The 27,477-nt window shown below is 46.0% G+C and overlaps 2 protein-coding genes across 11 annotated transcripts in view; one reads left to right on the forward strand and one right to left on the reverse strand.

Moving 5' to 3' along the window:
• Positions 1-16,026, reverse strand: part of FAM169B (Protein) — a 66,004-nt gene extending 49,978 nt beyond the window's left edge. Inside the window, exon 1 of one of the 4 annotated variants that reach the window (XM_075896973.2) lies at positions 15,755-16,017. In XM_075896973.2, coding sequence (XP_075753088.1) covers positions 15,755-15,788 — 34 coding nt within the window. In that variant the 5' untranslated portion in view covers positions 15,789-16,017. Of the gene's footprint in view, positions 1-15,754 lie in introns of all 4 variants that reach the window. The other 3 variants (XM_075896975.2, XM_075896971.2, XM_089782075.1) reach the window with 3 other exon arrangements.
• PGPEP1L (pyroglutamyl-peptidase I like) overlaps positions 1-27,477 on the forward strand; it is a 75,996-nt gene that overhangs the window by 9,342 nt on the left and 39,177 nt on the right. For 2 of the 7 annotated variants that reach the window (XM_075896983.2, XM_014576585.4), the window contains exon 1: positions 16,877-18,305. The exons of 2 other annotated variants lie outside the window; for them this stretch is intronic. Coding sequence is in view for 1 of the 5 variants with exons in the window: in XM_014576584.4 (XP_014432070.3) it covers positions 26,091-26,124 (34 nt within the window). In the remaining 4 variants the exon portion in view is untranslated. 3 more of the 7 variants (XM_075896984.2, XM_075896986.2, XM_014576584.4) reach the window with 3 other exon arrangements.

Raw genomic sequence — 27,477 nt, forward strand, 5'->3', positions numbered from 1 at the left:
ATGTTCTGTCTCGGACAGGAGGAGAATACCACTTGCGCTCCAAATTCTTGGATCCTTCTTCCTAGCGCTACATAATCTGCAGTAACACGCTCAAGATCATTCTTGGCCGTATCATTAGTTCCCACGTGGAGAAGCAGGAAGGGGTAGCGATCCAAAGGTTTGATCAGCTTGGTAAGCCTCTCAGTGACATCCTGAATGCGAGCTCCCGGTAAGCAGCACACCTCTCGAGATTCCAGGTCCGGACGGCAGAGGGATGGCTCAGTCTCTCTTAGAAGGGAGTCCCCGACCACCACCACCCGTCGTTTCCTTTTGGGCGTGGTGGCCGTGGAGCCCCCATCTGTAGGACTACGCATCCCATGCCTTCCAGTAGATGGTGTTCCCTTCTGGTTTCTTCCTTGTGAGGTCCCTTCCAGGGCTTTCAGCACTGCAGAGCCTGTGGCGAGAGCTTGAAAGCGATTGCTTACCTCTGTACCATCGGGGGATTCCCTTGCTGGCCTTTTTCCCCTTCTAGAAGTTACATGCTGCCAGTTCTCTTCTTGGTCACGTACTGCCCTCTCTGGCTCTTCTGCCTCCCGTGCTTGAAGGATTAAATGCTGCCTTCTATCGAGGAAGTCTTCATCCTCTCTGATCAAGCGTAGGGTCGACACTTGGGCCGCCAGTCCTCTAATTTTTTCTTCCAAAATGTCGACCAGCTTGCACTTGGTGCAGATGAAATCCATTCTTTCTTCCGGGAGGAAGATAAACATGGCACACGCTGTGCAGGTAACAACAGCAGACCCATCACCAACCATCGCTGCTGTCCTGGAAAAGGGATTTAAAAAGAAAGGCAAGAGAACCTCACGCCCTTCCCTCTCCCCTTCCAAACTCCCTCTCAAAACTCCCTGTTAGCATTCACCTATTCACAAGCTCCTTGGTCGCTTGCCCACTGCCTTAAAAAGCCCCTCCCCCTACCAAGGCTCAGCCAATCAGCAGAGGCTTCTAGAATTCAAACTAATTAGAAGCCAACAGTTTCCACCTGCCAATCACAGCACAAACTCCATCAAGGGGAGGTGGGGGAAAAAAAAAGCCTCACTCTCAAACACAGGGGAAAATAAATAAATAAATAAACAAAAAACAAAAAAGAACACCCACCAACCCTCACTCACAAAACACAAGCTCAGCTCACAGCTAGAAAGCCCCAAACAAAACACCCACTTCCCTCAAGACTCCTGTACCTGGAGAACTCCCTCTCTAAAGCCTCACTCAAACAGGGAAAGAAAATAAATAAATAAATAAATAAATAAATAAATAAATAAATAAAACCAATATCACCACACACCAAACAAACACAAGCTCAGCACACAGTAAGAAAGCCCCAATAACAAAACACACTTCCCTCAAGAGTCCTGTATCTGCTTCTCCTTCATCTGGAGAACTCCCTCTCAAAACTCCCTGTTAGCAATCAGTGGCAGGACTGTTTAAATAGATGAGTTCTATTTAAGCAACTTCCCCCATTTGAATATTTGAACAAATGGATTATAGATAAGGGTTAGGCATCCCAAACTCAGAGTCTACAGTATTAAGGAGCCCATTCATGTTCATAGGATTTTGCTACTGCCTAAAAAGGTTATAACTGACAGAGGTGTGAATGGACACAGACAAAGGAAAGATACACCCAATCTCACAAGGTGTATTCCTCTTGATTTCAGGGGAATGGGAGTGCACTCAGCATCTCAGAGAATTGGGCCTTCTATGTCAAGCACTTGAGTCCTTTCCTAGAATTTAGAAAAAGCGATCAGAAACTTATGAAAGAGAATTAATACATAATCAATTTTAATTCAAACTCATTATTTTTCTGCCTTTGTAGAAAAACTGCATCTACAACATCACATTCACTGCTGAATTTCATAGTGTTTTAAAATGATTGGACTAAGATGGGAGCTTATTTGATCTTAAATATAACTTGGACTGTCTCCATCCCCTTTAGGTTTTACCATGAAGATCCCAACTAGGGTCTGTTTTTCTTCAAACTGTTCTTTTCAGCAGTGCAACATTTAAAAAAGAAAAACACAAAAGCCCCACCCAACTTGCTGCACAGACAATAGAAATCCATCTGCATGCTACCTCCTGTGCTATCACATGAAACAAAACATCTGGACTGTCAATCTCAAGTAATTGAAAAAGGCTGAGATATTATGCCTCGGAAAGCAAGATTTATAATTAAAATAGTGATACAATCTTAAACTATAGAAATGCTACTAGGTACAGCTATGGTGTAGCAGCAAAAAGTGACTGAAAATTTTACTCTCTTTTCAAAGTGTGTAGAGATATAAGATGGAAAAGGGGGGCGGATATCACAGAGTGCATCAAAGGAGGTGTATGCCTGAAAAGAATTCAAGGGTGTAATTAATAAGTAATTTTTCCTCCCTCACACCAGTTTTACAGCAGAGAAACTCCATTGACTTCTGTGGGACTATCCCTGTGAAGCTGGCAAAACAGTTACCAGCCCTTGCCAAGACTTAAGATCTCAGCTGGGCTCTGACCAATTCATTTCTGGAAACCAGACTGTTTCACCTGTGTGTGTTAGAATGGTTAAGATGGATATTGTACTTATAACAATGTGTTTAGAGTTTATAAAATACTTGTAAATTGCTGCATGCATTTATCTTACAACTGCCACATCACATGCAATAAGGTAATATTTAAGCTTTTACTTTAGAGCTGTACAGTTTGCCCTGAAACTGTCAATCTGTAGAAAGAATCATCTCCTCCTCATTAAGAAAGCTATGAACACTAAATGGGCCTTTGTAGCACATAACATAAAGTCTTTGTTAATTGCCCCTTCACACCCATGAAGAGGCTATATGCAAAGGAGACTGACCCATCAGCTTGAATACTGGAGAAAAGAAAACAAAGATGCATGAACAAGAAAATTTTTCTTCTTTAGGACTCTCACAAAGCCAGAGACACTAGACAGAAGCAGCGATCCCCACAGTCAACCTGGGTTAGTCCTATACAGGGCTGGCGGTAGGCATAAGCACACTAAGCAATTATTTAGGGTTTTAATCAGCTCGAGGTGTGAATGGACACAGAGTCAAGTCTTAGAGGTTACAGATTCAGTGATTTTACATGATCTATATTACTTTAGCCCTCGGTGATGGGGCTCTGGCTGTCGGTGTTGGGGGAGGGTACAAAAACATTGCTACTTAGGGCCCCTAATGGGCTAGCACCACCTCTGGTCCTAAAAGACATTTAGTTCTAACAGTCTGCTACAACTATCACCTTTTACAACCTTCAATTGTAACTCATGTGTATATGTTTTACCTGCTTTAACCTATAAATAACTCATTTCTCTTTCCTTGTTAATAAATCCTTAATTTACCATAGGACTGGCTACAAGCATTGTCTTTGCCATGAGATCTGAGATACCTGACATGGGATAAGTGACTGATCTCTGGGGATTGAAAACATTCTGAATCTTTTGTGATCTTTGTGGATAGCAACCAACTCTCACTAAGTCTCCCTTGCCTGGGTGGCAAGAATGCCTAAGGCCGTGGTCACCAACAGGTCGATCGCGAGGCCTCGACCAATCGATCGTGAGGCGTCCTATCTGCCCCACCCCCATTTCCCTCCCACCCCCGAGAAGCCCCACTACTTACCTCAAGTGAAAATGGACGTAGTGTCAGCTTCCCGGGGAGGGACAAAAGTCCTGCAGCTTAGCACCACTTCCAGCAATTCCCGAAGTGCGCTAGCTGCTCTGCCGGGTGTACTGCAGGAGGAAGTATCCGCTCCCAGCACCGGACAGCAGGGGTGAGTCAGCCCTGGGGGAGGGAGGCACGCACGCGGTTTCCCTGCACCGGGGCGGAGGGGTTGACCCCGGGGCAAGCACGCACGGGGCTTCCCTGTGCAGGAGTGAGGGGTCGGCCATGGGGGTGGGGGGGTCGGCCGTGGGGGAGGCGCGCGCGTGGGGTTTCCCTGTGCCGGGGTGGGGGGGTTTGCGCTGGGGCAAGCATGCGCGGGGCTTCCCTATGCGGGGGTGGGGGGTTGGCCCCGGGGGCAGGCTCGCACGCACGCGGGAGGGGGGGTTTCCTGCGGGGAGGTGGGCGGTCGGCCCCGGGGGAAGGCACGCGCATGCGGGGCTTCCCTGCGCGGGGGGGGGGGGGGAGGGGTCAGCCCTGGGGCAGGTATGTGCTGGTTTCCCTCGGGGGGAGGGAATCCTGGGAGAAGGCAGATGCAGGGAACTCTCTGCCTCCACTTGCACCCCACTCCCCAGCTACAGAACTCTGTCCCCACTCTCCTGTCCCCAGCTACAGAACTCTGTCCCTATTCCCGTCCCCACTGCCTGAACTCTGTCCCCACTGGCACCCTGTCCACAGCTACTGTAACCTGTCCTCACTGGCACTCTGTCCCCTGCTGCAGAACCCTGTTCCCTCTCCCCTGCCCCCAGCTGCAGAACTCTGTCTCCACAAAATGTATAATTATACATGCTTCATTTTAGATTTATATAGCATGAATAAAAAACAGACCATTTATTTCATAACTATAAACACATGATTTTAATTGTATATATCGCATAATTTAAATATAAACTGTTTATCAGAGTGTGTAAGTAAGGGCTGGGGACAGCAAGTGATGGACAGGAGGAGAATAGAGAGGGCAGGGCTTCAAGGAAGGGGCGGGGTGGTAGATCTTTGCCTGTTCTGAGATTTAAAAAGTGATCTTGGGTGTAAAAAGGTTGGAGACCACTGGCCTAAGGTGACTGCCCATGACTTCATCAAAAGATTGTTAGAATTTTTCAAGAGTTCAAATTTGTTACTAAGTAGTTTAAATATCATATATATAGTAGCCCATTGTCTGTAAGTCTGTAACGCTGACGTACACGGCCACGCCCCCTGGTTGTTTACGTCAGCGCCCCGTCTCCCTTCCCCTCCCTCCATGGTGGTTCGGCCAAGCACTGCACCACTCAGCTGGGCCCCGGCGGGGGAGCAAGCAATGGCAAGTGGCCGTTTGGTGTCCACTGAGCGGCGCAGTGAGCCACGGAGGAAGGGGAAGGGAGGTGGGGTGCCACGCAGGGAAGAGAAGGGGGGCGGAACTGGCCGGAAGGGGGGCGGGAAGCAGAGCTGGGGCAGATCGGGGGCTGTGGGGCTGGAGGGGAGAATGGGGGGGCCCAGAGGAAGGAGGGAGGGAAGCAGCGCTGGTGGGGGGAAGAAGCGGGGTGTCCAGTGGGCCGTGGAGCTGGCCGGAAGGAAGAGGGGGCAGGAAGCAGAGCTGGGGGAGAGCGGGGGCCGTGGGGCCGGATGGGAGGAGGGGGGCGGGAAGCAGATCTGGTGAGGCGACGGGGTGCAGCCACAGGCCGCAGCCGGACCCCAAACGGCCGCTTGCTGCCGCTTGCTCCCCGGCTGCGGCCCATCTGAGTGGCGCTGCGCTGCTCAGCTGGGCCCCGGTGGGACAGGAAGGGGGCCATGTACGTCACCGCCCCCCTTTCCTCCTCCTGCTGTGGCGCTGAGTGGTGCGCCCCTCAGCCAGGCCGCCGTGGGAGGGCGGGGCGGGGCGGTGACGTAGACAGCTCTGCCCCCAGCTATGTATGTCACCTCCCTGCCCCTTCTCCCCCGCGGCGGCCCAGCTGAGCACGCAACACTCAGCCGAGCCGCCACAGAGGGAGGGGAAGGGGGCGGGGTGGTGACATACACGGCCAGGGGGCGGGGCCATGTACGTCACCGCCCCCCCCTTCCCCTCCCACTGTGGCACTCAGCTGAGTGCTGCGCCCCTCAGCCAGGCCTCCAGGGGAGCCAGCAGTGCAAGGGGCTGTTTGAGCTCCCCCGGGGTGGGAGGGTAAGGGAGGGTGGTGATGTACACGGCCCCACCGCCTGGCCGTGTACGTCACCACCCTGCCGCCCTCCCTTGTGGCAGCCCGGCTGAGCAGGCAGCACTCAGCCAAGCTCCACAGCGGGAGGGAAGGGGAAGAGGAAGGGGGACGGGGAGAGACAGGGAAGAGAGAGGCAAGAGGAGGAGGAGGAGGAGAGAAAGAAAGAGATGGAGAGAGAGGCAGGAGGCGGAGGAGAGCTGAGGGGTGGGGGAGGCAATAGGAGGAGAGAGAGAGAGAGAGAGAGAGAGAGCGCTCAGGAGAGAAGACCTGAAAATCCAGTCTTACGACAGGCTAATTGGCTAGTTATTATAGAATATACAATTGATTGGGAGGGGAAGGGGGTTGTCCTGCTTTGTGACACTTAGGCTGTCATTCACATTTGTGAACTGCTCCAGACAGGAGCCTCAATATACCTCTATGTCAGTGTGGTGAGAACTGGGTCCTTGATATCAACTGACTCCTACAGAGCCCAGGAATGTGTGGAAAACTGTCAGGGCGATACCCTTAATTCAGTTACACTACTGAAGTAAAGGGTGTTACTCCAAATGCACAATGGTGTTACTAGTGTCTGACCGTCAGTATAAATGTAAAAAGGGGTTGGGAGGCTGGGAAAAAAGGGAATGTACATCTTAAGGATTTTCTGTACAGAAGCCTTTAGGAATGACAGGTCCAAATCCAGGCAGGGTTGGCCCAGTCCTTTACCATCACAGGCAGATAAGATACATGGAAGAGAGAAAGGAGGTCAAAAACCAGGACAAAAACCACAAGCCCCCCTACACCTGATGAGACAAAGGGAAGAAAAATCCTCCCATAGTTATAAAGGAGGAAAAAGCAAGGAGATAGTAGTTGTCATCTGAGTTTGGAAAGCAGTCCAGTTTGGAGATGCTTTTGTTCATAGAACTGATGCTAGAAAAACCACCAGACAATTTTTTTTTAATTCCATATTTCAAAGCCACAAAGCATATAAAATTATTGCAGAGCCACCCTTCCCTGCTTGGTAAATGAGATTGGGGCAAGCAGTTAGTATTACCTTCAATGCAGTTCCTCATTATCATCATTAGTGCAATGGAGCAATACAAGTAAGAAAAGCAATGAGATTTTTAGTGGTACCAAGTAATCTCCACTCCCCAATATTTTCAGCTGGAATGATGGATACTCAGCACTTCTGAAAAAAAATCAGGCTTAGCACATCCCTGGTTCACAGAACTTAGAGTGTAGTATCTCAATCCTGGAAAATTCCAAGTACCTCAGAGTAGGTATGTGAAAGTGTAACCATGTACAGGCAGTCCCCAAGTTACGCGGATCCGACTTATGTTGGATCCGCAGTTACGAACGGGGCTCTTCTCTCCCTGGAGGACTGGAGCGGCGGGACGCCCAGATTCGCTGCAGTCCCGCCGCCCCTGTCCTCCGGGGCGAGAAAAGCTGCTCCCCGTCTCTCTGGTCTGCAGGGAGACGGGGAGCAAAGCCTTGGAGTACGTCCACAGCGGGACAGCCCGGGCGCGCCTGGGCTGTCCCGCTGCGGGCGTGCTCCAAGGCTTTGCTCCCCGTCTCCCTGGTCAGCAGACCAGGGAGACGGAGCAAAGCCGTGGAGGACGCGGGCAGTCCCGCCACACGCGTCTCCCTGGTCTGCTGGGGGGGGGGGGGAGCAGCTAGTGCCCCCCCTCCCTCCCGCAGCAGACCAGGCTTTTCTTGCCTACGCCCGGGGTAGAGCAGCAGCGCCGCTCCTCAGCGCTACTGTACCAACCCGGCAGCACCCCAGCTGCCCTGCCCCAGGCGTCCTGATTCAGCCGCTGCTGGTCAGTTTCAGCAGTGGCTGAATCAGGATGCCTGGGGCAGAGCAGTTGGGGTGCTGCTGGGTTGCTCCAGTAGCGCCAAGGAGCAGCGCTACTGGAGCAACCCAGCAGCACCCCAGCTGCTCTGCCCCAGGCGTCCCCAAGTCAGCTGCTGCTGAAACTGACCAGGGGCTGACTACAGGAAGCCCGAGGCAGAGTTGCTCTGCCCCAGGCTTCCTGGAATCAGCCGCTGATCAGTTTCAGCAGCAGCTGACTTGGGGATGCCTGGGTTTCTTAAGTTGAATCCATATGTAAGTCAGAACTGGCGTCCAGATTCAGCCGCTGTTGAAACTGATCAGTTTCAGCAGCGGCTGACACCAGTTCCGACTTACATACAGATTCAACTTAAGAACAAACCTACAGTCCCTATCTTGTACATAACCTGGGGACTGCCTGTACACAGTTAACTGATGAGCTTGGGGTCATCAATTAATGGTCACAATTACATGCAGGATCCCAGTCTGTGTGGAGAGCCACCTCCCTCCCACACATGTGCTGCCTCTGTATGAGAGACAGCAGTGGGGGTGGGGGAAGCAGGTACATGCAGAAATTTTCAGTGGTTACTTACACGCATTTTAACATGCCTACTCATAGTAGGGGTGTAAAATCCCATTTAATTAGTTGACCAACTAAAAGTAGTGTTTAACCAGTTAACAGATTAAAGGGAGGCAGGGGCAGCAAAGTGGCCCCCTTCGCCACAGCCAGGGGCTGCTCCAGCTCTGGGGTCTGATCGGGAGGGTTCTGTGCATGCAGGGCTGCCAGCTCCCAGCCCCGTGCAGGTGCCCAGCAAGGCTAAAGCAGCTTCCCCCTGCGGCTGGCAGTGGGCAGTGAGCTGCTCCTAGGTACCAGTTAACTGTTACCTGCTAAGCAGTTACCACTTTACATTCCTACTTTGTAGGAGATATTGAACACCCTCTATTTCAAATGACTTGCAAGAACCAATCTTGAAACGAGGTTCTTTTCAAAATTACAATGCATTTAATTTAAACAGGAGAGGGAAGGAATTGAAACATTCTTCCCCAGTGTTCTAGGCAAATATTCTGATACTATGATACTGCCAATTTTATTACGTGAAAGTGGATACCTATGCTACCTAGCATAGGCTCTCTGAGCCTGTCCTGAATTTCTTTCTTCAATAAACAGCTGCATATAGTGGAAGATAAACATCTCTGTTTTTATCCTGTGGTTTTGTGTCAGTTTATCTATGTCTTTGAAACTGCTCCAAAACCTCCGTAACTATTTTTAAAGGGGCTAGTGGGAATAGTTTAGCGCTACACAATCTATGCACTTGACATCAAATATGAGGATCTTTAAATTTGGCTTCCAGACTCATCTAAAAGGACCACTGCTGGTGATTAAACATGCAAAAGGTTTTATTGTAGTGTTTTGACAAACAGCCAAAGATCGGACATTGGCGGGGGGGGGGAGGGGGCACAGAAAAATAGTTACAATCAGAATGGAAAAAACAAGGAAAAACACATGGCTTGATTTCAGAGCAGAAAATTGACTTAGGCTTTGCGTAAATGACAGTGTACCTCCAAGCATGCTGATCTATAGTCTGCCTTGAAAAAAAGAACACACAGTCTAAAAGCAGAGCCTATTAAAAGGCATAATGTTTCTAAACAGCATCTGTTACTTACTAATAAGAATTACTTAAAGGACACAGGCCTTAAATTGCTATTAAACGTGCACTTATCTGAATCTGCTGCAAGGCAATCTTTACAAAAACATCACATGATACCAATGGAATCTGTATGATGGAAAATGGAATTTTTATTTAATTTGGTTTGACAATATAACATAGCAAAAAAATGGAGGCATTCTCTGAAATTTTGTGAAGCTGCTGGTGGAACTTCACAGGAATGAATTACAAGTAAGAATTACATCAGTGGAGCTGTTTGCCATCTGTTGTCAGTAATACTGCAAAGACCAGTCACCAGACTTCAATTTCAAAGGTTAAAAATGCAACATTTTTAAGCATTTGTTGACCTCTCGGTAACTGAGTGGGAGACTACGTACTTTGGATGTGTGTGACTGAAGGGGCTGCCAGTCACTTTGCAAAGGCAACGCAAAGCACTGTGTGTTGCCACAGAAAGCTTAAGAAACAGTTTTGCCACTGTTACCTTATACGGAAAATTCATACTGACCTGGTTTCTATCACATTTGATGCTGCAAATACAGATATGGAGCTTTAAAATTCCACCTGCCTGTTAGGATCTAGATATTCAGGCCTGCTTCTTATGTCCTATACTTTAAGAATTTAAGTATATTCTTACTAGGGTTGCCAGGTGTCCAGTTTTGAACCGGACAGTCCAATATTTGAGCTTTCTGTTCGGGAAACAAATTGAGAAAATATAAATAAGAAAATATAAATGTCCGGTATTTTCTAAATAAGATGTAATGTAGATTGTGATTTAATGTCAAGTGTGTCTGGTATTTTGGTTGAAACCATCTGGCAATCCTAATTCTTACAGGGGTAAAAGAATAAAGAATAAAATCACAGTCTATCTGTGTGTGATGGTCTGAGGCCTTGTTCTTAAGCTAAGGCTCTAGGTGGCGGCCGAGTCTGCCTATGGTCCCGGGCCGCCCCTGGGCTCTTCACTTTATCTGGAGGCAATCGATTGAATTGCCTTTCTAACAGCCCCAAATGAATGGCATGGAATGTGCCTTCTTTCAATATAACTGGTTTGAAAGCTGCCGGGTTGGTCCCTGCAGCGCCGAGGTGCGGCGCTGCGAGGACCTACCCAGCAGCGCCCCAGCTGCTGTGTCCCAGGCGTCCAGATTCAGCTGCTGTTGAAACTGACCAGCGGCTGATTCCAGGAACCCAGGGCAGAGAAACTCTGCCTCGGGCTTCCTGTAGTCAGCTGCTGGTCAGTTTCAGTAGCGGCTGAATCTGGACGCCAGTTCCGACTTAAGTACAAATTCAACTTAAGTACAAACCTACAGTCCCTATCTTGTACGTAACCTGGGGACTGCCTGTATGTTCAAACCTGAGGGCACCTTTAAGGGGAGATGGGGGGAAATCACACCAGAAAAGACTGTATTTAAAAGAAATAGCTAAAGTTCAAGATGAGTAGCTGGCCCATTTCTCAATGTTAGGATTGGCATTGGATCTACACCAGTGGTTACCAACCAGTAGATCGGGATCTACCAGTAGATCTTGGAGCCTCAGACAGGTGATCCTGACTGGTTTAATAGGAAGCTATTAAGCACTGGCATTCAGTTGCCCCTCCACCCACTGTCATGTTGCTCCTGCCTCTGCCTTGGAGCTGCCCCTCTGAGAGTCTCCTGCTTGCTGTGCACAGTATGGGAGGGAGAAGAGGGGGATGCTGATGTCAGGATGTCCCTCATCCCCTCACTTCTGTACCCCCATCTCAACACAGAGAAAAGGGAAAGGAAGGAGCTTGGCAATGCAAATCTCTGTCACTCGCACACACTGTGTGTGTGTGTCTAATTCTCACAAACACACACTGTCCTTCACTCTCATCTCCCAACCCAACACACATGAGGGGGATTGTTGTTACTCCTTTTACTGCTTTCAAAGTGTGTTAGTTTTGAAACCCCTCTTGCACTCCAAACTTCTTGGCTCAAGACCACAGCCTGCACCCGAACCCCCTCTATCCCAAGTGAGAGAGGATGGAGGAGGAAGGAGGATGGAGTGAGCAGGGTGAAGCCTTGGAGAAGGGGTGGAGCAGAGGCAGGGCCTCAAAGAAGGAGCAGAAAAGAAGGGGGGGAAAGGGTATTTGGGTTTGAGGTAGATCTTACATTGCACTTAAATTAAAAAAGTGATCTTGTGTTTAAAAAGGTTGGAGACCACTGATCTACACAAAGGGCAAACAGGTTTAATTTTAGAGGGAAAGGCTGCTAAGCCTTACTCACTCAAGCAACCTTTACTGTCACTTGAAGTAAGGATGTTAAATTTTGATTAGTCAATAAGGGGGTGGTGGGGTGCTCACTATTCCAGCTGGGCCTCAGCCTTTTAAACATAGGAAAGGCTCCTACTACATTTAAAAGGCAGAAGAGCAGCCGGGAACACGGAACAAGTGTCCCCACACTGTGGCGCTTCAGCCTTTGAAATGTAGCAAGAGCCCCGAGCGGGGAGCTGTCCCCACTAGCACCATGTTCCCACTGTGGCGCTTCAGCCTGATTGAGTCCCTGTTTGCCTCATGCTCCCTGTGGCACTTCTGCTTTTGAAATGTAGCAAGAGCCCCACTTGCAAAAGCAGAAACGCAGCAGTTGAAACCCGGCGCAAGCTGGGACTGCTTCAGTCCCCGCTCCCACTGATTCCCTGCTGTACCTCTGCCTCCCTTGCCCCCCGTGGAGACAGTGCTGGGGGGAACCATCTTTTAAGCTGGCTCCCCACAGCACTGGCTTCTCCTCCCTTCCTTGCTACCTCTCTCTGATAGAGGCACCAAGCGCGCGGAAGCGACTGGTCAAGTCACTTACTGGACTATCTGATAAACTTATGCTTATTGGATAGTCAACTAGTCACTTACATCCCTAACTTGAAGTTAATGGGATTATTTTGGGAATAACAGTTGCAATATCAGACCTCCAGAACACTTAAATTTGTAGCATCTCAGTCATAGAGCAATGTAAGATAAACAAAACAACATGAGCAATCAAAGCTGAAGGCTGGCTCCAATACATTCAGACACTTTATTTTTATTGGACTACTTGCCAATTGCTGCTGAATTATTTTGACGTGCTATCAAAAATAAGGCAGAACAGTGAAAATCGCTAGAAACACTAAAATATGTTCCAAAAAAGAGAGGGGGAGCCCTCTCCCACTCCCTCTTGCATGGGGGAGGGGGTAAGAGTTAGGGAAGAATAATTCAAAACACATTATTTTGAAGCAATACAAAATGAAGGGTGGGGAAATGTTTACAAAACCAGCTTCGTAGTACAAGGTTTGTCTGGACAAGGAACATGAAGTTGCAATCATCTGGAAATATTTCATTTAAAAGCATCAGTAGAACAATGAGTCTTCTAAAAAGGCCAATATCATTATTACAAATGTTTGACTTCCATAAGTGGCTGGTAGGAGAAAAAAATAAGGCAGTCTGACTTCAGCATATTTAGTCACAAGCAGCTAGAGGAACTAATGAACATCATTATTTTAGTGAAGGGAATGAAGTGGGTGTTTTAGATAAATGGCAGCAACATAAAATGTGTTTCAGAAGATAAATTCACATTCTCTCCATTTACCTGTTAGCTTGACAAATTAAGAAAGCACAGTGCAAAGACAGAGCATGAGACAACGCAGTGCAAAAGTTAACAGAGGTGATGCAATCGGCCCTTATCCAAGAGAGTGCATGGAACAGAGGTATTTGGAAATGCTCCTAGTCAAATATAAATTAAGAATACTATTCTCTCAAGACCCTCTAGAAGATCCATTACTGAGCATTTACAAAGGCCCACCTGTATCAAAATCAGATCAATTACCAATTATTGTTTCATTTACTTCTATAGATCTAAATTAGTATCTATTTTAGACTACATATTGGTATGGGTTTTTTTCCATTCTCTCGGTCAGCATCTGCTAGCGAGAGATACTCTTTGCCTGCTACTAGAAATATTTGTAATTAATTTTTGCTGATTTTTTTTCAAATGTCCAAAAATTACTTTACAACTAATGTTTCTAATTTATAGTTATTTGTCATTCCAACCACCAGTGATTAACAAAACAAAGATAAACTCTGCAACAATATGCAGGAAAGGTTCCATATATCTCCATTCCATAGTATCTGAATCATCTATCTCTTGTGGCCAAAAGACAATGTACTCTGTTACTACTCTTTACTCCATTACTCATTTCCTTTACTGCCTCTAAGTAGGGATTTTAAATTGTGCTTAATCAGCTAATCGAGTAGTCGATGGAATTTCCATCGACTGCACAATTAGTCAATGGGGGGGGGGGGGAACTGCAGAGACAAAGAGGGGCTAGCTCCCTGCCCCAGGAACTAACCCCGCTGCAGCTCTGCCTTTTAAACGGAGGAAGAGCGGAGTGGCTCTTACTCCATTTAAAAAGCCGAGGCGTAACATCTGGGACCAGGCGCAAGCTGGAGATCAGCTGGTTCCCCGCTCGCATCCAGTTCCCCGCTGCACCTCTCCTTTTTAAATGGGGAAAAGTAGCTAACTACATTTAAAAAGCAGAGACACAGTGGCTCCTGCTGCTCCTCTTCGTCCCCTGCACCTCCGCTCCTGCTCCCCACTTACTGCCTCTGATAGAAGCAGCAAGGTGGAAGAGGGGGAGAAGCAACTAGAAGAGTAGTAACTTGACTATCCAAGCATATGTTTATCGGGTAATCAACTAGTCGCTAACATCCCCTACTCTTAAACTAAAAGCAAAGTTTGGACTGAAGCTGTCTTTAGTATAAGACTCAAACCTTGGATTTATGACTTGAAAGTGTTTATTTCATACACTCTGTTCTCTCTGTTACTCTTTACTGTTTCTTGTACATTCACCATCTACTGAGCCACAGCACATTCACTGATAGGGCTCTAAACACACTAAAGGAACATGTGTGAAAAGTGATGCCCTTTTGATCGTCATTTTTTTCTGCTTTGTAATCCAAATCCTGTCCAATATTCAAGGGTTTTGGATCAGGCTATAAGACCAGAAAATATTATCATTTCTGGACTGGAAAAAGTCTTATGGGAACTAGATATTGCAATTCAAGAGATCTATACAGAAATACCATATAAAACACAGATATGATTGAAAGACAGCATCCTTAATAAGCAGCATGACTGGTGTGATAATTTATGTAGGGACCAGCAGACTGCTGCAGAAGTGGCTGGTTAACATGTTGCTGAGAACTAATACAGGTCCTTCTCCAGCCAGCTCAATCCAGAGCAGATTGTGAGTGGGGCAGTCACAAAGCCCCATGAGAGGGATGTGTTGTGACAGGTGGTACCCAGAAATTGAATATTGTTTCAGTGCCAGCATCGTAGCATCACTACCGCTCAGTCTTAGGGTACGTCTACACTGCAATACTATTTCAAAATAACTAGTGCTATTCCGAAATAATTTAGTCCCCATCTACACAGCAGGCAGTTATTTTGAAATAGTGTCAAAATACGGTCAAGCTGGAGGACTTCTTACTCTGACTCCTGTAACCCTCATTGTAGGAGGACTGAAGAAGTGGGTTGTGCCCACGAAAGCTCATGATACCATCTACATCAGTGGTCCCCAACCTTCAGAGGCTCCCGGGCGCCTGGGGGTGGGGCCACTCACGCGCCGGGCACCCGGGGGCGGGGCCACTCACGCGCCGTGCGCCCAGGGGGTGGAGCCACTCATGTGCCGGGTGTCAGGGGGCGGGGCCGCGCGTCCTGGGGCACGCCAGGGGTGGGGATGCCCTTGCACCCGGCACCGGCATGTGCCCCGGGGCCACCCGAGCCCCTTGTGCCGTGGGCCCGGCGCCACCGCCTGGCCCCCGCGCCTGGGGCCGGCACCGGCGCCGCGTGCCCGCATGTGCCCTGGGGCTGGAGCCGCCCGAGTGCCGTGCACCAGGTGCCGGCGCCTCCAGTGCGCCGGGGCCAGCCCAGGTTGTCAGCGGGCACGCACAAATGCCCTGGCGGGCGCCATGGCACCCACAGGCACCGCGTTGGGGACCACTGATCTACATGTTTTGTTAGTCTTTAAGGCGCTACAATGTGTCTATTTTAAGGCGCTACTAGACTATGTGTCGGTTTTTAAGGTTTTCATTGCACGAGGAGTAAGGCTGCTCTATTTCGAAGTACGTGTCACGTAGACCCTGCCTATTTCGAAGCAAGATACACCATGGATGTAGCTCAATTTGCGGCTTATTTCCCCTCAGAGCCTGCTTGAGAAGGGGGAGGAGGGACAGCAGTGCCAGGTGGGCAGGATGGGGGGGAAGACTTGAGGCAGCCAGAAAGGGGGGCGGGGCGGCAGGGATTGGGCACAGGAGCCAGGACAGGGGTAATGTCAGGGCTGGGGGAAGGTGCCGAGGTGGGTGTGTCGGGACTGGAGAAGGAGAACCATTGGCGGGAGAGCAGCCAGGGCTTGGAGGGGGGGGGGGGGAGGACAGCGGGCGCGCTCTCTCCTTCTTACCCGCCGCGGCTCTTCCTGTTTCCTCAGCCTCCATCACTTCCTCCGAGCCGCTCCCCGCCCCCTGCCGGGCGGGCCCTGCACAGCGAAGCCGCCGTCGCTGCCCCTCCCACCCCCTCGGCAGCAGCAGCCCGGCGGGGCCTCAGCACCCGTCTACCCGCCGCGGGGACCGCGCTCGCGCCCCTGCTGGCGCCGCGGCGGCGGCGGCGGCGTCTCGGCGGGAAAACCGGCCCCTCGCTGCCACGGCCCCGGGCCGGCCGGGAGAAGCCCAGTGATGCGGGGTCTGCCCCCGCCAGGGGGGGCGCTTGGGGAAGCGCCACGCGACATGCCCCCTGCGCCGGGGGGGGCCGAGCGATTGCACAGTCCGGCCGGGAGGGGGAGGGGCCGGCTCCCCGCCCTCAGGCTGCAGGCAGGCGCGCGAGGCACGGGGAGCGCGCTCAGGGCACCGTTGGTACAGCGAAGGGGAGACCCAACCCCTGCTGCTGCCCTGTGCCAGGCGGTCCCCGCCCCCTCCCCAGGCCCCAGAAGAAGGGAGGCAATGGGGGGGGCAGAGAAGCAGACACACACACCTGGGCCAGCCTGCCACAGTGCTCAGGGCATAGGTGGAAGGGAGCCATGAGCTTGAGAAACCCACTGCAACGTAGGGATGTTAAAAATGTGTCCTAAGTCACCACTGAAAATGTCAGGGAGGAGGGGGGAGATAAGGGGCCGATAGCTCCCCGCAGGCTTGCCTGAGCAGGGAGCCACTGTGTAATGCTGAGGGTTAACCAACGAGCCTAGGTTTATTGGTTAACGCTGTAAAGAATTACACTTTCACATTCCCTACGCTTAGGCTACATCTACACTCACAGCTCCTTGCATGAGTAATATGCAAATGAGGCTAAGCATGGAATAGGGCCTAGCCTCATTCGCATACCCAATGAGCCACCATTTTTGCAAAGAGGCTCTTGCGCCAGAAAGAGCGGTCTACACTGCCCCTTCTTGCACAAGAAAAACGCTCTTGCACAATGCCTTTATTCCTGAAAATAATCGGCCTAAGGGCATTGTGCAAGAAGGTTTTCCTTGAGCAAGAAAGGGCAGTGTAGACAGCTCCTTCTGGCACAAGAGCCTCTTCTGCAAAAAATAGCAGCTCATTAGGTATGCAAATGAGGCCCAGCAACATTCCACACAGCCTCATTTGCATATTTCTCACAGACATAGCCTAAATGTTCCTTGGGGACTTGAGAAGCTACAGGGCATCAGATACAATTAGGCTACTATAATGTCAAAGCTTAAACCAGGTTTAAGGAGCGAATGTATTTACTAAAGATGTGGAAACAAAATCAGGCTGTAGAAATAAGGATAGTAGTATGGAACTTCCCACCCCCAATATCCCTGTGCTCCCCCACTCCTTCATGAGTCAGAGCCCCTATAATTATAAAGCCATGACATTTCAGATTTAAATAGCTGAACTCATGGAAGGTATTATTTTTAAAATCCTATGACCAAAATGGACTGTGAGATTGGTGGGTCCCTAATTATAGGCAGCATAATGATGCTCACAGTTACAAGGTCCATGACCAAAGGCTTATAAGTAAAGTAAGTTGTCATGGGATAAAAGGGAAGGTCCTTTCATAGATTAATAACTGGTTAAAACACAAGAAACAAAGGGAAGGAATAAATGGTAAGTTTTCAGAGTGAAGAGCGGTAAGTAGCAGGGTTCCCCAAGGGTTTGTCCTGGGATCAATCCTATTCAATTTATTTATAAATGATCTAAAGGGGTAAACAGCTAGATGGCAAACTATGCAGATGATACTAAACTGCTCAAGACAGTTAAGACCAAAGCAGACTCTGAAGAGCTTCAAAAAGATCTCACCAAACTAAGTGATTGGGCAACAAAATGGCAAAAGAAATTTCATGTTGATAAATGTAAAGTAATGCACATTAGAAAACATAATCCCAACTATACATACAATGTAATCAGGTAGCCTGCTAAATGGCCTCTGTTCTGTTTTATTTTGGGGGGGAGAGGAGTTTAAATATAGATACAGATTTAAATAGGCTAGTTAAGCTAGGTGCCTGCAGAATTAATTTTCTGTGTGATTACTTTTAGCAAAAGTTTGGTAGTTGGTAATGGGTAAGATTTATGTTCCTTTTGTTATTTTCCAAAAGATGTATGAGGCAAGAGTTTTGTGGTTGATGTGCTAAGTTAATTTTTTTTCAATTCTGCTCAGGATCAGCAACAAATCTGCTACTCCATACTTCCTACAAAACAGACAACAGATTTCTGAGTCAAAACCGCAAGTTCCCGCATTTTCTTAAGCAATTCTGGGATGGAGCCCAAGAAAGTGTCAGTCATTTCTGCTACATATTTATAAGTTCCCTAGTATTTTCTCCAATTAGAGATAGCACCCCACAGAAATCTTAGAGTACCAAACCCAACTATGGGCAAGGGGTTGAACATCCGGAACGTTTTGGCGCCAAAAAGAGTATTTAGGCCTAGGAATTTGGGAGATCGGGACTGCTGCTTCAGCCTTCGCTGACAGGGCTCATTCTGGAGTGCTCACCTTGTAAGGTCAGAAACCATAAACTTATCTTTAATCTATCTTTGTATCTCTTCCTTTCTTCTTCGATTTTGTTTGTTTGCTTTTAGAACTCTCACACAGCACCTGCTCCAAAGCCTTTCAGGCGAAGGGAGGCTGGTCCTCCAGGCCCAGCCTTGGGAGCATTAAGATCCTGTGAGTCTGAGATATTGCTAAATGATTAATTTCTATATACGTAGATAAGTTTTAGTTTGATTTTATTAGTGCCATCTGGGGAAGTATCCAGTTAATCTGTGTCCTGACTGCCATATTCATTGTGGTTGTTATTATTGTGTTCCCTTTGGCAATAAAATGGTTGTCCATTTCATTTCCCAATTTGAGGTGTAATTCTTGTCAATGGTCTGGCATACTCTCACGAGGGGGAATCAGAAGGTTCCACCCCATTGTAACATGTGACAGCGAGGACAAACTTAGAACTTCTGGTCAGATTGGCAAGCCCTACCCACCTAAAGGTCATTAAAGCTCCTTCCCAGGCCACAATTGGGACTAATTTAGCTACAACTACTCGGGAGAGAGAGATCTTGGGGTCATTGTGGATGGTTCTCTGAAAACATCCACGCAGTGTACAGCAGCAGTCAAAAAAGCAAATAGAATGTTAGGAATCATTAAAAAGATTGAGAACAAGACAGAGAATATTTTATTGCCTCTATATAAAACCATAGTACGTACGCCCACATCTTGAATACTGCGTACAGATGTGGTTGCCTTATCTCAAAAAAAGATATATTGGTATTGGAAAAGGTTCAGAAAAGGGCAACAAAAATTATTAGGGGTTTGGAACGGGTCCCATATAAAGAGATGAAAAAGATGGAGACTTTTCTGCTTAGAAAAGAGGAGACTAAGGGGGGGATATGATAGAAGTCTATAAAATCATGACTGGTGTGGAAAAAGTGAATAAGGAAAAGTTATTTACTTATTCCCACAATAGAAGAACTAGGGGGTCACCAAATGAAATTAATAGGTAGCAGGTTTAAAACAAAGAAAAGGAAGTTTTTCTTCACTCAGTGCATGGTCAACCTGTGGAACTCCTTGCCAGAGGATGTGGTGAAGACTAGGACTTCAACAGGGTTCCAAAAAGAGCTAGATAGATTCATAGAGGTTAGGTTAATCAATGGTTATGAGCCAGGATGGGTAGGAATGGTGTCCCCTAGCCTCTGTTTGTCTGGAAATGGATGACAGGAGAGGGATCACTTGATGATTTCCTATTGTGTTCCCTCTTTCTGGGCCATCTGGTATTGGCTATTGTCGACAGACAGGAAACGGAGATAGATGGACCTTTGGTCTGACCCAGTATGGCCATTCTTATGTTCCCTCTGTAGTATGGTAACACTTGTTAAATAAGCATCTGATAACTACAGTCATGTATAACGTCTGTAAACAAAAGCTAATTACAGTAATAATTGTGTCTGATAGCGTATGGCAAGCATTTTAAACTTGTTACAACTCACTAGTTTTAAAAAATTAGTTAAATTAGTTAGGAATAAGGTTCTCAGATTTGTGCAAAATAATTGCTTGATTTTCAGAAGCGTTGAGTACCCAGCAGTTCCCATGTATATTCGAAAGCCAAACCACTTCTTTAGATGCCTCAGCATGGATTTAAGAGTCTAATTTAAAATACATTTTTCTCTATTTTAAATTCTTGGCCCCAGGGTATAAAAATCCAGGTGCTAAAAGTTAGGGTCTGCAGCAGGGATGTTAATTAACATTTAAAATGTTAACTGGTTAAATGCTAGGTTTGACCAGTCAACGCTGGAGTGGCCTCTCCCACACCTGCTATGCAATGCACCATGGCCCAGTGTGGCTCTGGCCCCAGCCCTGCCCCTGGTCCTGCCGAAGCCTCAGGCAACAGGGACAGGTCCAGCTGCTCACCCAGTCCGGCCGTGGCCTAGGGCAGTGACATTTGCTCTGGCCCCAACCCTGCCTCTGGCCCTGCTGTGGCCTCAGGTAGCAGGGACTACCCCAATCCCACTACTAGCACTGTCCAGCCAGCCAAGCCAGTTAACCATTTGCCTGGTAAGCAGGCCAGTGAGCCACCTGTTTGGTGGGTAACCGGTTAACTGCTTATATCCCTAGTCTGCAGCACTAACTAAATAACATGTGATTATAAAAAAATTGTTTTCTCTTTTAATTTAACTTCTGCAGTTTAAGTGAATTTAGTGAACTGGTGAAAGATGCTGGATAGACATCCCTGGAAACAAATCTTCAGATTACTGAATAAATACACCATAAGTAATACATGTTAGTCTAAATTTACTGCACCACCAATAAAGTTCAACCCTTTGCTTATTATCAACAGGAAAATAATACATCTTGACATTTTTATAGCATCTTTCATCCAAGCATTGCTAAGATCTTTACGAACATTTATTAAGCTTTACAAAACCCATGGGTAAATTATGTAATACCCATTTTATATAGATAAAAGGAGGCAGAGAGAGATTAAGTGGCACATGTACAGGGTCATAACGACTAATCATTGCAGCTAGGAATAAATGCAGGAGTTGTGGTTCACAGTGCCCCATTCTCTCCAGTGAACAACACTGTTTGAAAAATCTGGAAAAAAAATTCCTACTGCATAAGTATCAAAGCAAAAGATCATTGCTCATTATCTCAGGAGTTCTGAGAACACAGAAATAGTAGCATGGTTAGAAAAGAATAAATTTTCCTACATCCATCAGCATCTAACTTTAGAGTGAAAACAACATTTCAGAAAGAGTGGTATAACCACTTTTCTTTAGTTGTAATTAACTGTGTTTCCTATCAAGAAACTAGAGAGAGTTAAAACTGTATACAAGTACTACTAAGGGATGCTACCCACAAAAGATAGTTCAAACCCTTATACAACTAGATCTGTGCTTATTTTACATTATAAAATTACCCTGGCACACAGTAAGCTGTTAAAAATCATGCAGAGCAGGTGGATAGCATACAAACATTCTTAGACTATACTTCATAATAGTTGATTTGAGGTCCAGATTTGTGATCACTTGGAGCCTTGCGCCTACTCCCATTCCCCCTTCTGCAGCATGACTTCCCACTCTTGCACGTAGGTATGATAAAAACAATTCTAACACAAGATTCAAACAAAAAAAGTGCAGAGAGGTTGGTTACAACAATGGAAGCAACTGAAAGTAAATGAGCACCGCCACGTAGGGGGCTTGTCTACACAACATTAGTCCATTGTTGCTAAAACTGGTTCTACCTCACTGATATGGGAGTGTTAATGAGGAGAATCTACTGGCATTCTTAAGCACCATATCTCTTCTGAGAAGGGTTGGATGACAAATTTTAAAATACTGGCATAATGTCTAGACCCCTGTCTACAGTTGGTCTCCCCACTGTTATAATTATTGATAGAGATGGACTCGTGGTACCAACAATGGAAAGTTTCCTTAAAAATTTCCTAATGTAAAGACAAGATAAAAAAAGTGAGAGCAGGAATGCATGCAGAAGGTTTAGAAAACCATTGTGCCCACTGAAAAAGAAAACCCCAGACCAATGGCTCTCAAGCTTTTTGAGCATATGGACCCCTTTTCAATCTATTACAATTTTATAGACCCTCCCATATAATATAGCTGTGCCTGCAGCCTGCACATCCCTCAGCCTGTGCTACTTCCTGAGCCGCATCCCTCAGCCCATTGTGGAAGCAGCGTGGGCCGAGGGACTTGCTGGCTGCCAGCACAGAGCCGGCAGGAAGCAACATGGGCTAAAGGACATGCTGGCTGTGAGAGACTCAGTACATTTATTTTATTTTCTATTTTAAGCTTTCTGAGGAACCCCTACAGTACCATCACAGACTACCAGGGGTCTGTGGACTACAGGTTGGGAACCACTGACATGGACCATACTCAGGATCTTCAGTGTGAACTTTTTCCTCTTTTTGTGGGAGCTGCTTTTCAAAAGGGTCATATCAAAAGTTTCAGGCCAGATTTACAAGGGGACTTTAATACCATGCATAAAACAGGAGGAGATAGTGGTTGTGAAGAGCCCACCTACCTTTTTTTTACCCAATAGTCCAGTAAAGGGCACTCGCCTGGGATGTAGAAGACCTAGGTTTAAATCTCCAGTCAGAACATGGACTTGGTCTCACATCTCTCAGGTGATTGACGTATTCACAAGTCTCTATTGGGCTATTCTGGGATGGATCAATCACTTGTAGAAGCTGTTCCACTTAGCATAAATATATATTCATTAGACCACAGAGTAATTAAATATTCATGAGATGGTTAGAGCACTCACCTGGGAGTGGAGACACCCAAGTTCCAGTCCCTACTCCAAAGAATGTTTACACAAAGCAGACTAGCTTCAACAGTAGAGACAGAGAGAGCTAATCACATAATAGCCAATAACTTGTTGGATAGGGCACTGACCTTGGATATGGGCTATTGGGTATAATAAGACCATCACCAATCCATGATTGGCACCTAAATTCCCACGTAATGTAGCCCGAAAAATTTAAGTGTTTAATTTTGAATTTTAATCTAAATTTTTCTTAATTTTCCCCCAGTTAAAATTTTCCAAAATCAACATGAATTTGTTAAAAATGTCAGTTAATCCAAATCTGCATAAGGTTCTGTTAAAAAAAAAAAGTGTCCAGCTCTACATTTTAGACAAATGGAAATGTTTTATTCCAATTATTGATAGTTTTAAAAGGTTGGACATACCACCTGCCAACATCAAGAAATAAAACAAAATAGCTGAGCAGTACTAGAAGACAAGTTAAAAGTGAACAGGTATTTCTTAACGATGGACAGAGTTTGGTTCTTATTACCTTCAATAGCAAAAAAAAATAAAAATAAATCAACCCTCAGTTCAAGACTCATGTCCTAGAATATGTTATTTTTCCATGCAACTATTCAAGATTTTCTTTTACATGTCTCAAACAACTTCATAGTAAAATCTTCAAGGCAATAACCAGCCAAAATGTTTAGAGATGAACTTTTTTTTACCTCTAGAGATGAATGCTAGGTCAGTTGTACATGTGTAGTAATAGAACAGTGATTAACTGAGGCAAAGATCCTAAACTTGATTTCTTAATTATGGATAGTAAACTGGATTTTAATTGATATAAAATAATCTATGATATATATTGCTTCAGTTATGTATGCATGCATATGAGTGTAAGTGTCAAGACTATGATAAAACTTCCATCTTAGGGCAGGGCTACTCAACACGGAGCCCCAGGCCGCATGCGGCCCCCAGCCCATTTGTTTGCGGCCTGTGGTGCAGGTTGGGTTTATGCAGGACTTAACACACGGCCCGCGGGTGAGATCCTTTGAATATGACCTCCACTGGGAACACACTCCTTAACGGTGAATCAATATAATGGTCTTCTGTTGATATGCGTTTTAGCAGTTAAATTCCTCAACTGTCATTGCTCATTAAAAGTGCTGTCATACGGGTGGAAATCGGGTAACTATTGCATTTTATTAATAGCAGATCTGACTTAAATGGGGCCTGCGTGTTGTGTAGTCTTGCCTTAATCTTTGTATTCATGCCTGTCAGTGCTAAATAAATCAAGCTTCAGGATCTATAACCATAAGGCATATTTTCTTGATCATTCTCTTGGCTGTTCTCTGAACCCGTGCGAGTTTATCAAACACCTTCTTGAATAATGGACACAGTATTCCATTAGCAGTCATACCAGTGCCAAATACAGAGGTAAGATAACTATTGCTATTCAAGATTCCCCTCATAGTGCAAGGGGAGTTGTTCCTGCTGCTCTGGATCATAGGTAGGCCACAACACCACACTACTTCTCCAGGAGCACTGTCAAAAATCAGAGAGAATTAGAAGACCAGTTGTTAGTGTCGGACTTTCTCAGGTTGCAAGTCTGTGTGCTCTGTCCCTCAGGTGGTGGCAGAGTTAATGAGCAATCTGCAACAATAGTCTGTGCACTCAGGTCTTGAGGCTCGGTGAAGCTGACAAGCTGTCTATTGTCTCAGATCTTCAGTCAGGGCAGAGCTATTAAGCAGATGGCAGGGCCTAACTTTCAAGCAGAGCAAAACACCTAAGAGGTCTATGGGTTTTTGTCCTAAGACGAAAAGAAAGTAGATTGGCCCTGAACCTCAGTTAGGGGAAGACCAAAAGGATAGTCTGGGTTCTGATCTTCAAGGAGCATGCAGAGCAAGCTAACTGTTTACAGGTTCTAGCTCTCAGGCAGGGGCAGTTCTGGCAGATGGAAGACAACACAGGCCTTTTGGCTTGTGATGGGGAGGCTGCCACTCCAGGTAAGGTTGAAGTAGGGGCACCGAAACCCACCTGACTCCACCAGGTCCCAGTCTGGGCCCTAAAGAGGAGTGGAGTGGAGGAATGTCCCAACACTGAGTCGGGGGATTCTAGCCACAACACACTGACCTGGGTACTGGCAGGAACACAGCTTAACTACAGTCATCTGCCAGTCCCTGGGCTTCCCATCATAGTGTACCTGGATCCCAGGGTCATCCTCCATCCTCCATCCCATCATGATAGCAGTAGTCCTAGCAGTTCCTTGACATCTGAAGTGGCCAATGGCTCTGCAAGCATAGATGAGAAGTCAGGGCAGAGAGGTTCTCAGTGTCCCAGTCCGTCTCCTTCAGCAGTTCCCCTGTGAACTTGGTCTCCTTCTGGGTCAGAGTCTTGTCTGGCTTAGCAGCAGCAAAAGGCCTGCCATGAGCAGGGCATGTCTGTCTCTTTCCCTGGCTTGGCTCTAACTGAGCTTGAGGTTCCACCTTTTTTACTTCCTCTCCCACCTCTCAGCTTCTGGTGGAGGGGCAAGCCTGGCCTCTCACTGACAGCCTGGGCACAGAGTGTGGTTCCTACTCTCCTGGCTTGGAGAGAGGAGACACCACCTGCCTACATCCCAGTTTATGCTTCCAAGAATTGCAATAGCACTTTTTGCCACTGCATCACACCGAATTGATGTTCAGCTTATTATCTACCATGACTCCAAAATCTTTTTCCAACACTGCTTCTGAGAACAGACTGTCATATGGCCTACATTCTTCGTTGCTAGAAGTATATGTTTACATTTAGCTATATTAAAACCCATATTGTTTGCTTATACCCAGTTTACCATACACAGCATTCATCTATTCAGTGTTTATTTTAAAATATGTTAGGATCTCAGACACTATGGTGTACAGCATAGTATCAAAATCAAGGCAGATTAGCTAGCTAGGCAGATAATTACTCTGATGCTATAGTGAGGAGTGGATACCTATAAATACATATGGGTTTTTGAAAGAAAAAAAAAAGTAAGACAACAAGAAAGAAATTTTAACCGGGTGAGGGGAATGTATTTGTAGTTAGTCACTCTCCTTAATTAAGGGGAGAAAAACCTCACAGGATTACAACTGCTATAAATAACTTATAACAAGTATACAGACACAACTTAGTCCAATTAGTCTGTAGATGAGCATTTATCTAAAATATAGCTGAACATTTTCTAAAATGTTTTTCAGCTTCTTTGTTTCTTTAAAAATAAATAAATAAATAAATAAATAAAGCAAATTCCAGGTGGTAAAACCTCTCTTTAAAACAGAGACATCATAATTTACACTTGGAAGAGTTACGTGATTACCAAATCATCTGTCACATGAATCCAAACTGGTCTCAGTCTGATGCTGTCTTTTTCACTGCCGAATAGAAACCTGCATGTTTAGGAATAGATTGGAAAAAATGGTGTTCTAAATCAGGCAGATTACCACAGCTGCAAGAATTACAATACTGTTTAGAACTGAAAGACAACCAGATTTCACGTTCTAAAGTGAAGTTTCATGGATTCAAATTCCAACACAGTGGTTGTGACTGGTAAGTTTTTATTTATTTATTTAAATTTGCTTCCTCTTTTAGCCAGACATGGAATGCACACATGCCTGATCTTTGTCATAGATGGTTCCCTGGAGGGAAATACAGTAGCAACTGGTCATAGTAATAATTCCAAATGGAAAATAGCTCACTGCTGTGCCACCCTAAGAAAATCAGATATATATCTTCTCAATTATTGCCATCCAGTTTGGTTAATTGTTCCCTTTCTCTCACATCTTAAAAAGAAACCTCTGCTGACATCTTTTCCTGTCCAAGTGGTGTAGATGTAGGCAGTATAAACTAATGTTAGAAGATGAAACTGACCCAAAAGGAGTTCTGAATCAATAAAACTAGGTTGCATGATGCTGTCACAATCTGGGCCCAGAATTAGAACAACCCCAGAGTGTCGGTTTCATGGCAATGTAAGAAGGAAAAAAAAAATCACAAAAGGTTGAGCACCCTCATCACTGCTTAACTAGAGTATTAAAATTAAATATACCAAATAAGCACACTTGAACTTGCTTGTCAGGGCACCAGATCAGAAGATTTTCTCACTGACTGGGAAATGCAGACGGACCCACTAGAGATGTTTTTGAACTTTAAAAGGTTAAAACTCCCTTAAGGAATGCTTCTATCCACTGTAGCTCTTGACATGTGAGTTGCTGAGTAGTTTTCCACTAGGGCATCTGAGGACGTAGGGATGAGGCTGAACCTACGTCATCGTAGTACCTTGTTACCTTTTCCCCTTACATGGTTGTTTAACTATAGACTCCGCGTGTCAAATAACTTTAGATTGACATATCTGTTAAGTGTATGTCAGACGTATTATAGAAAATTAATATAACAGGTCTCAATAACATTTTCACCTCCTTGTAATATAAACTTGCTGGCGCTGGTGGCAATTTTATTATCAACTGCCTGGTATTTCAGCCAATTTTATTTCTATGTTGGTTCAAATCTTTCAATACAGTAAGATCTTCTTACAGTGATTTCTTTTCATAAAACAGCTTTACTCTAAGCAAAAATTATTTCTGACCACATCTTTAATTTACAAATTGCATTGAGAGCCAGCTCAGAACTTACATTTTACTATAAATAAGAGTTTAACTCTGACTCAGCCCCACTATATTTTTTATTGAAAATAAAGTGAATCAAGCATGGAATGATTATATCTCCTTTTCAGCAAAAAAAAGTGGACCCTTTATTCCCAGCACATACAATAGACAGTGAAGCCTCTGAACTCATTGCCACAAATTATGACTGAGACCAAAAGATTAGTGTAATTTTTAAAAAGGATTATTTGTAGAAAGAAAAACAAAGGAAAAGGAAAAGACAAACACTATAAGCAATTTAAAA

Source organism: Pelodiscus sinensis, chromosome 14 (assembly GCF_052426305.1).
Source record: "Pelodiscus sinensis isolate ZL-2025 chromosome 14, ASM5242630v1, whole genome shotgun sequence".
NCBI lineage: Eukaryota > Metazoa > Chordata > Testudines > Trionychidae > Pelodiscus > Pelodiscus sinensis.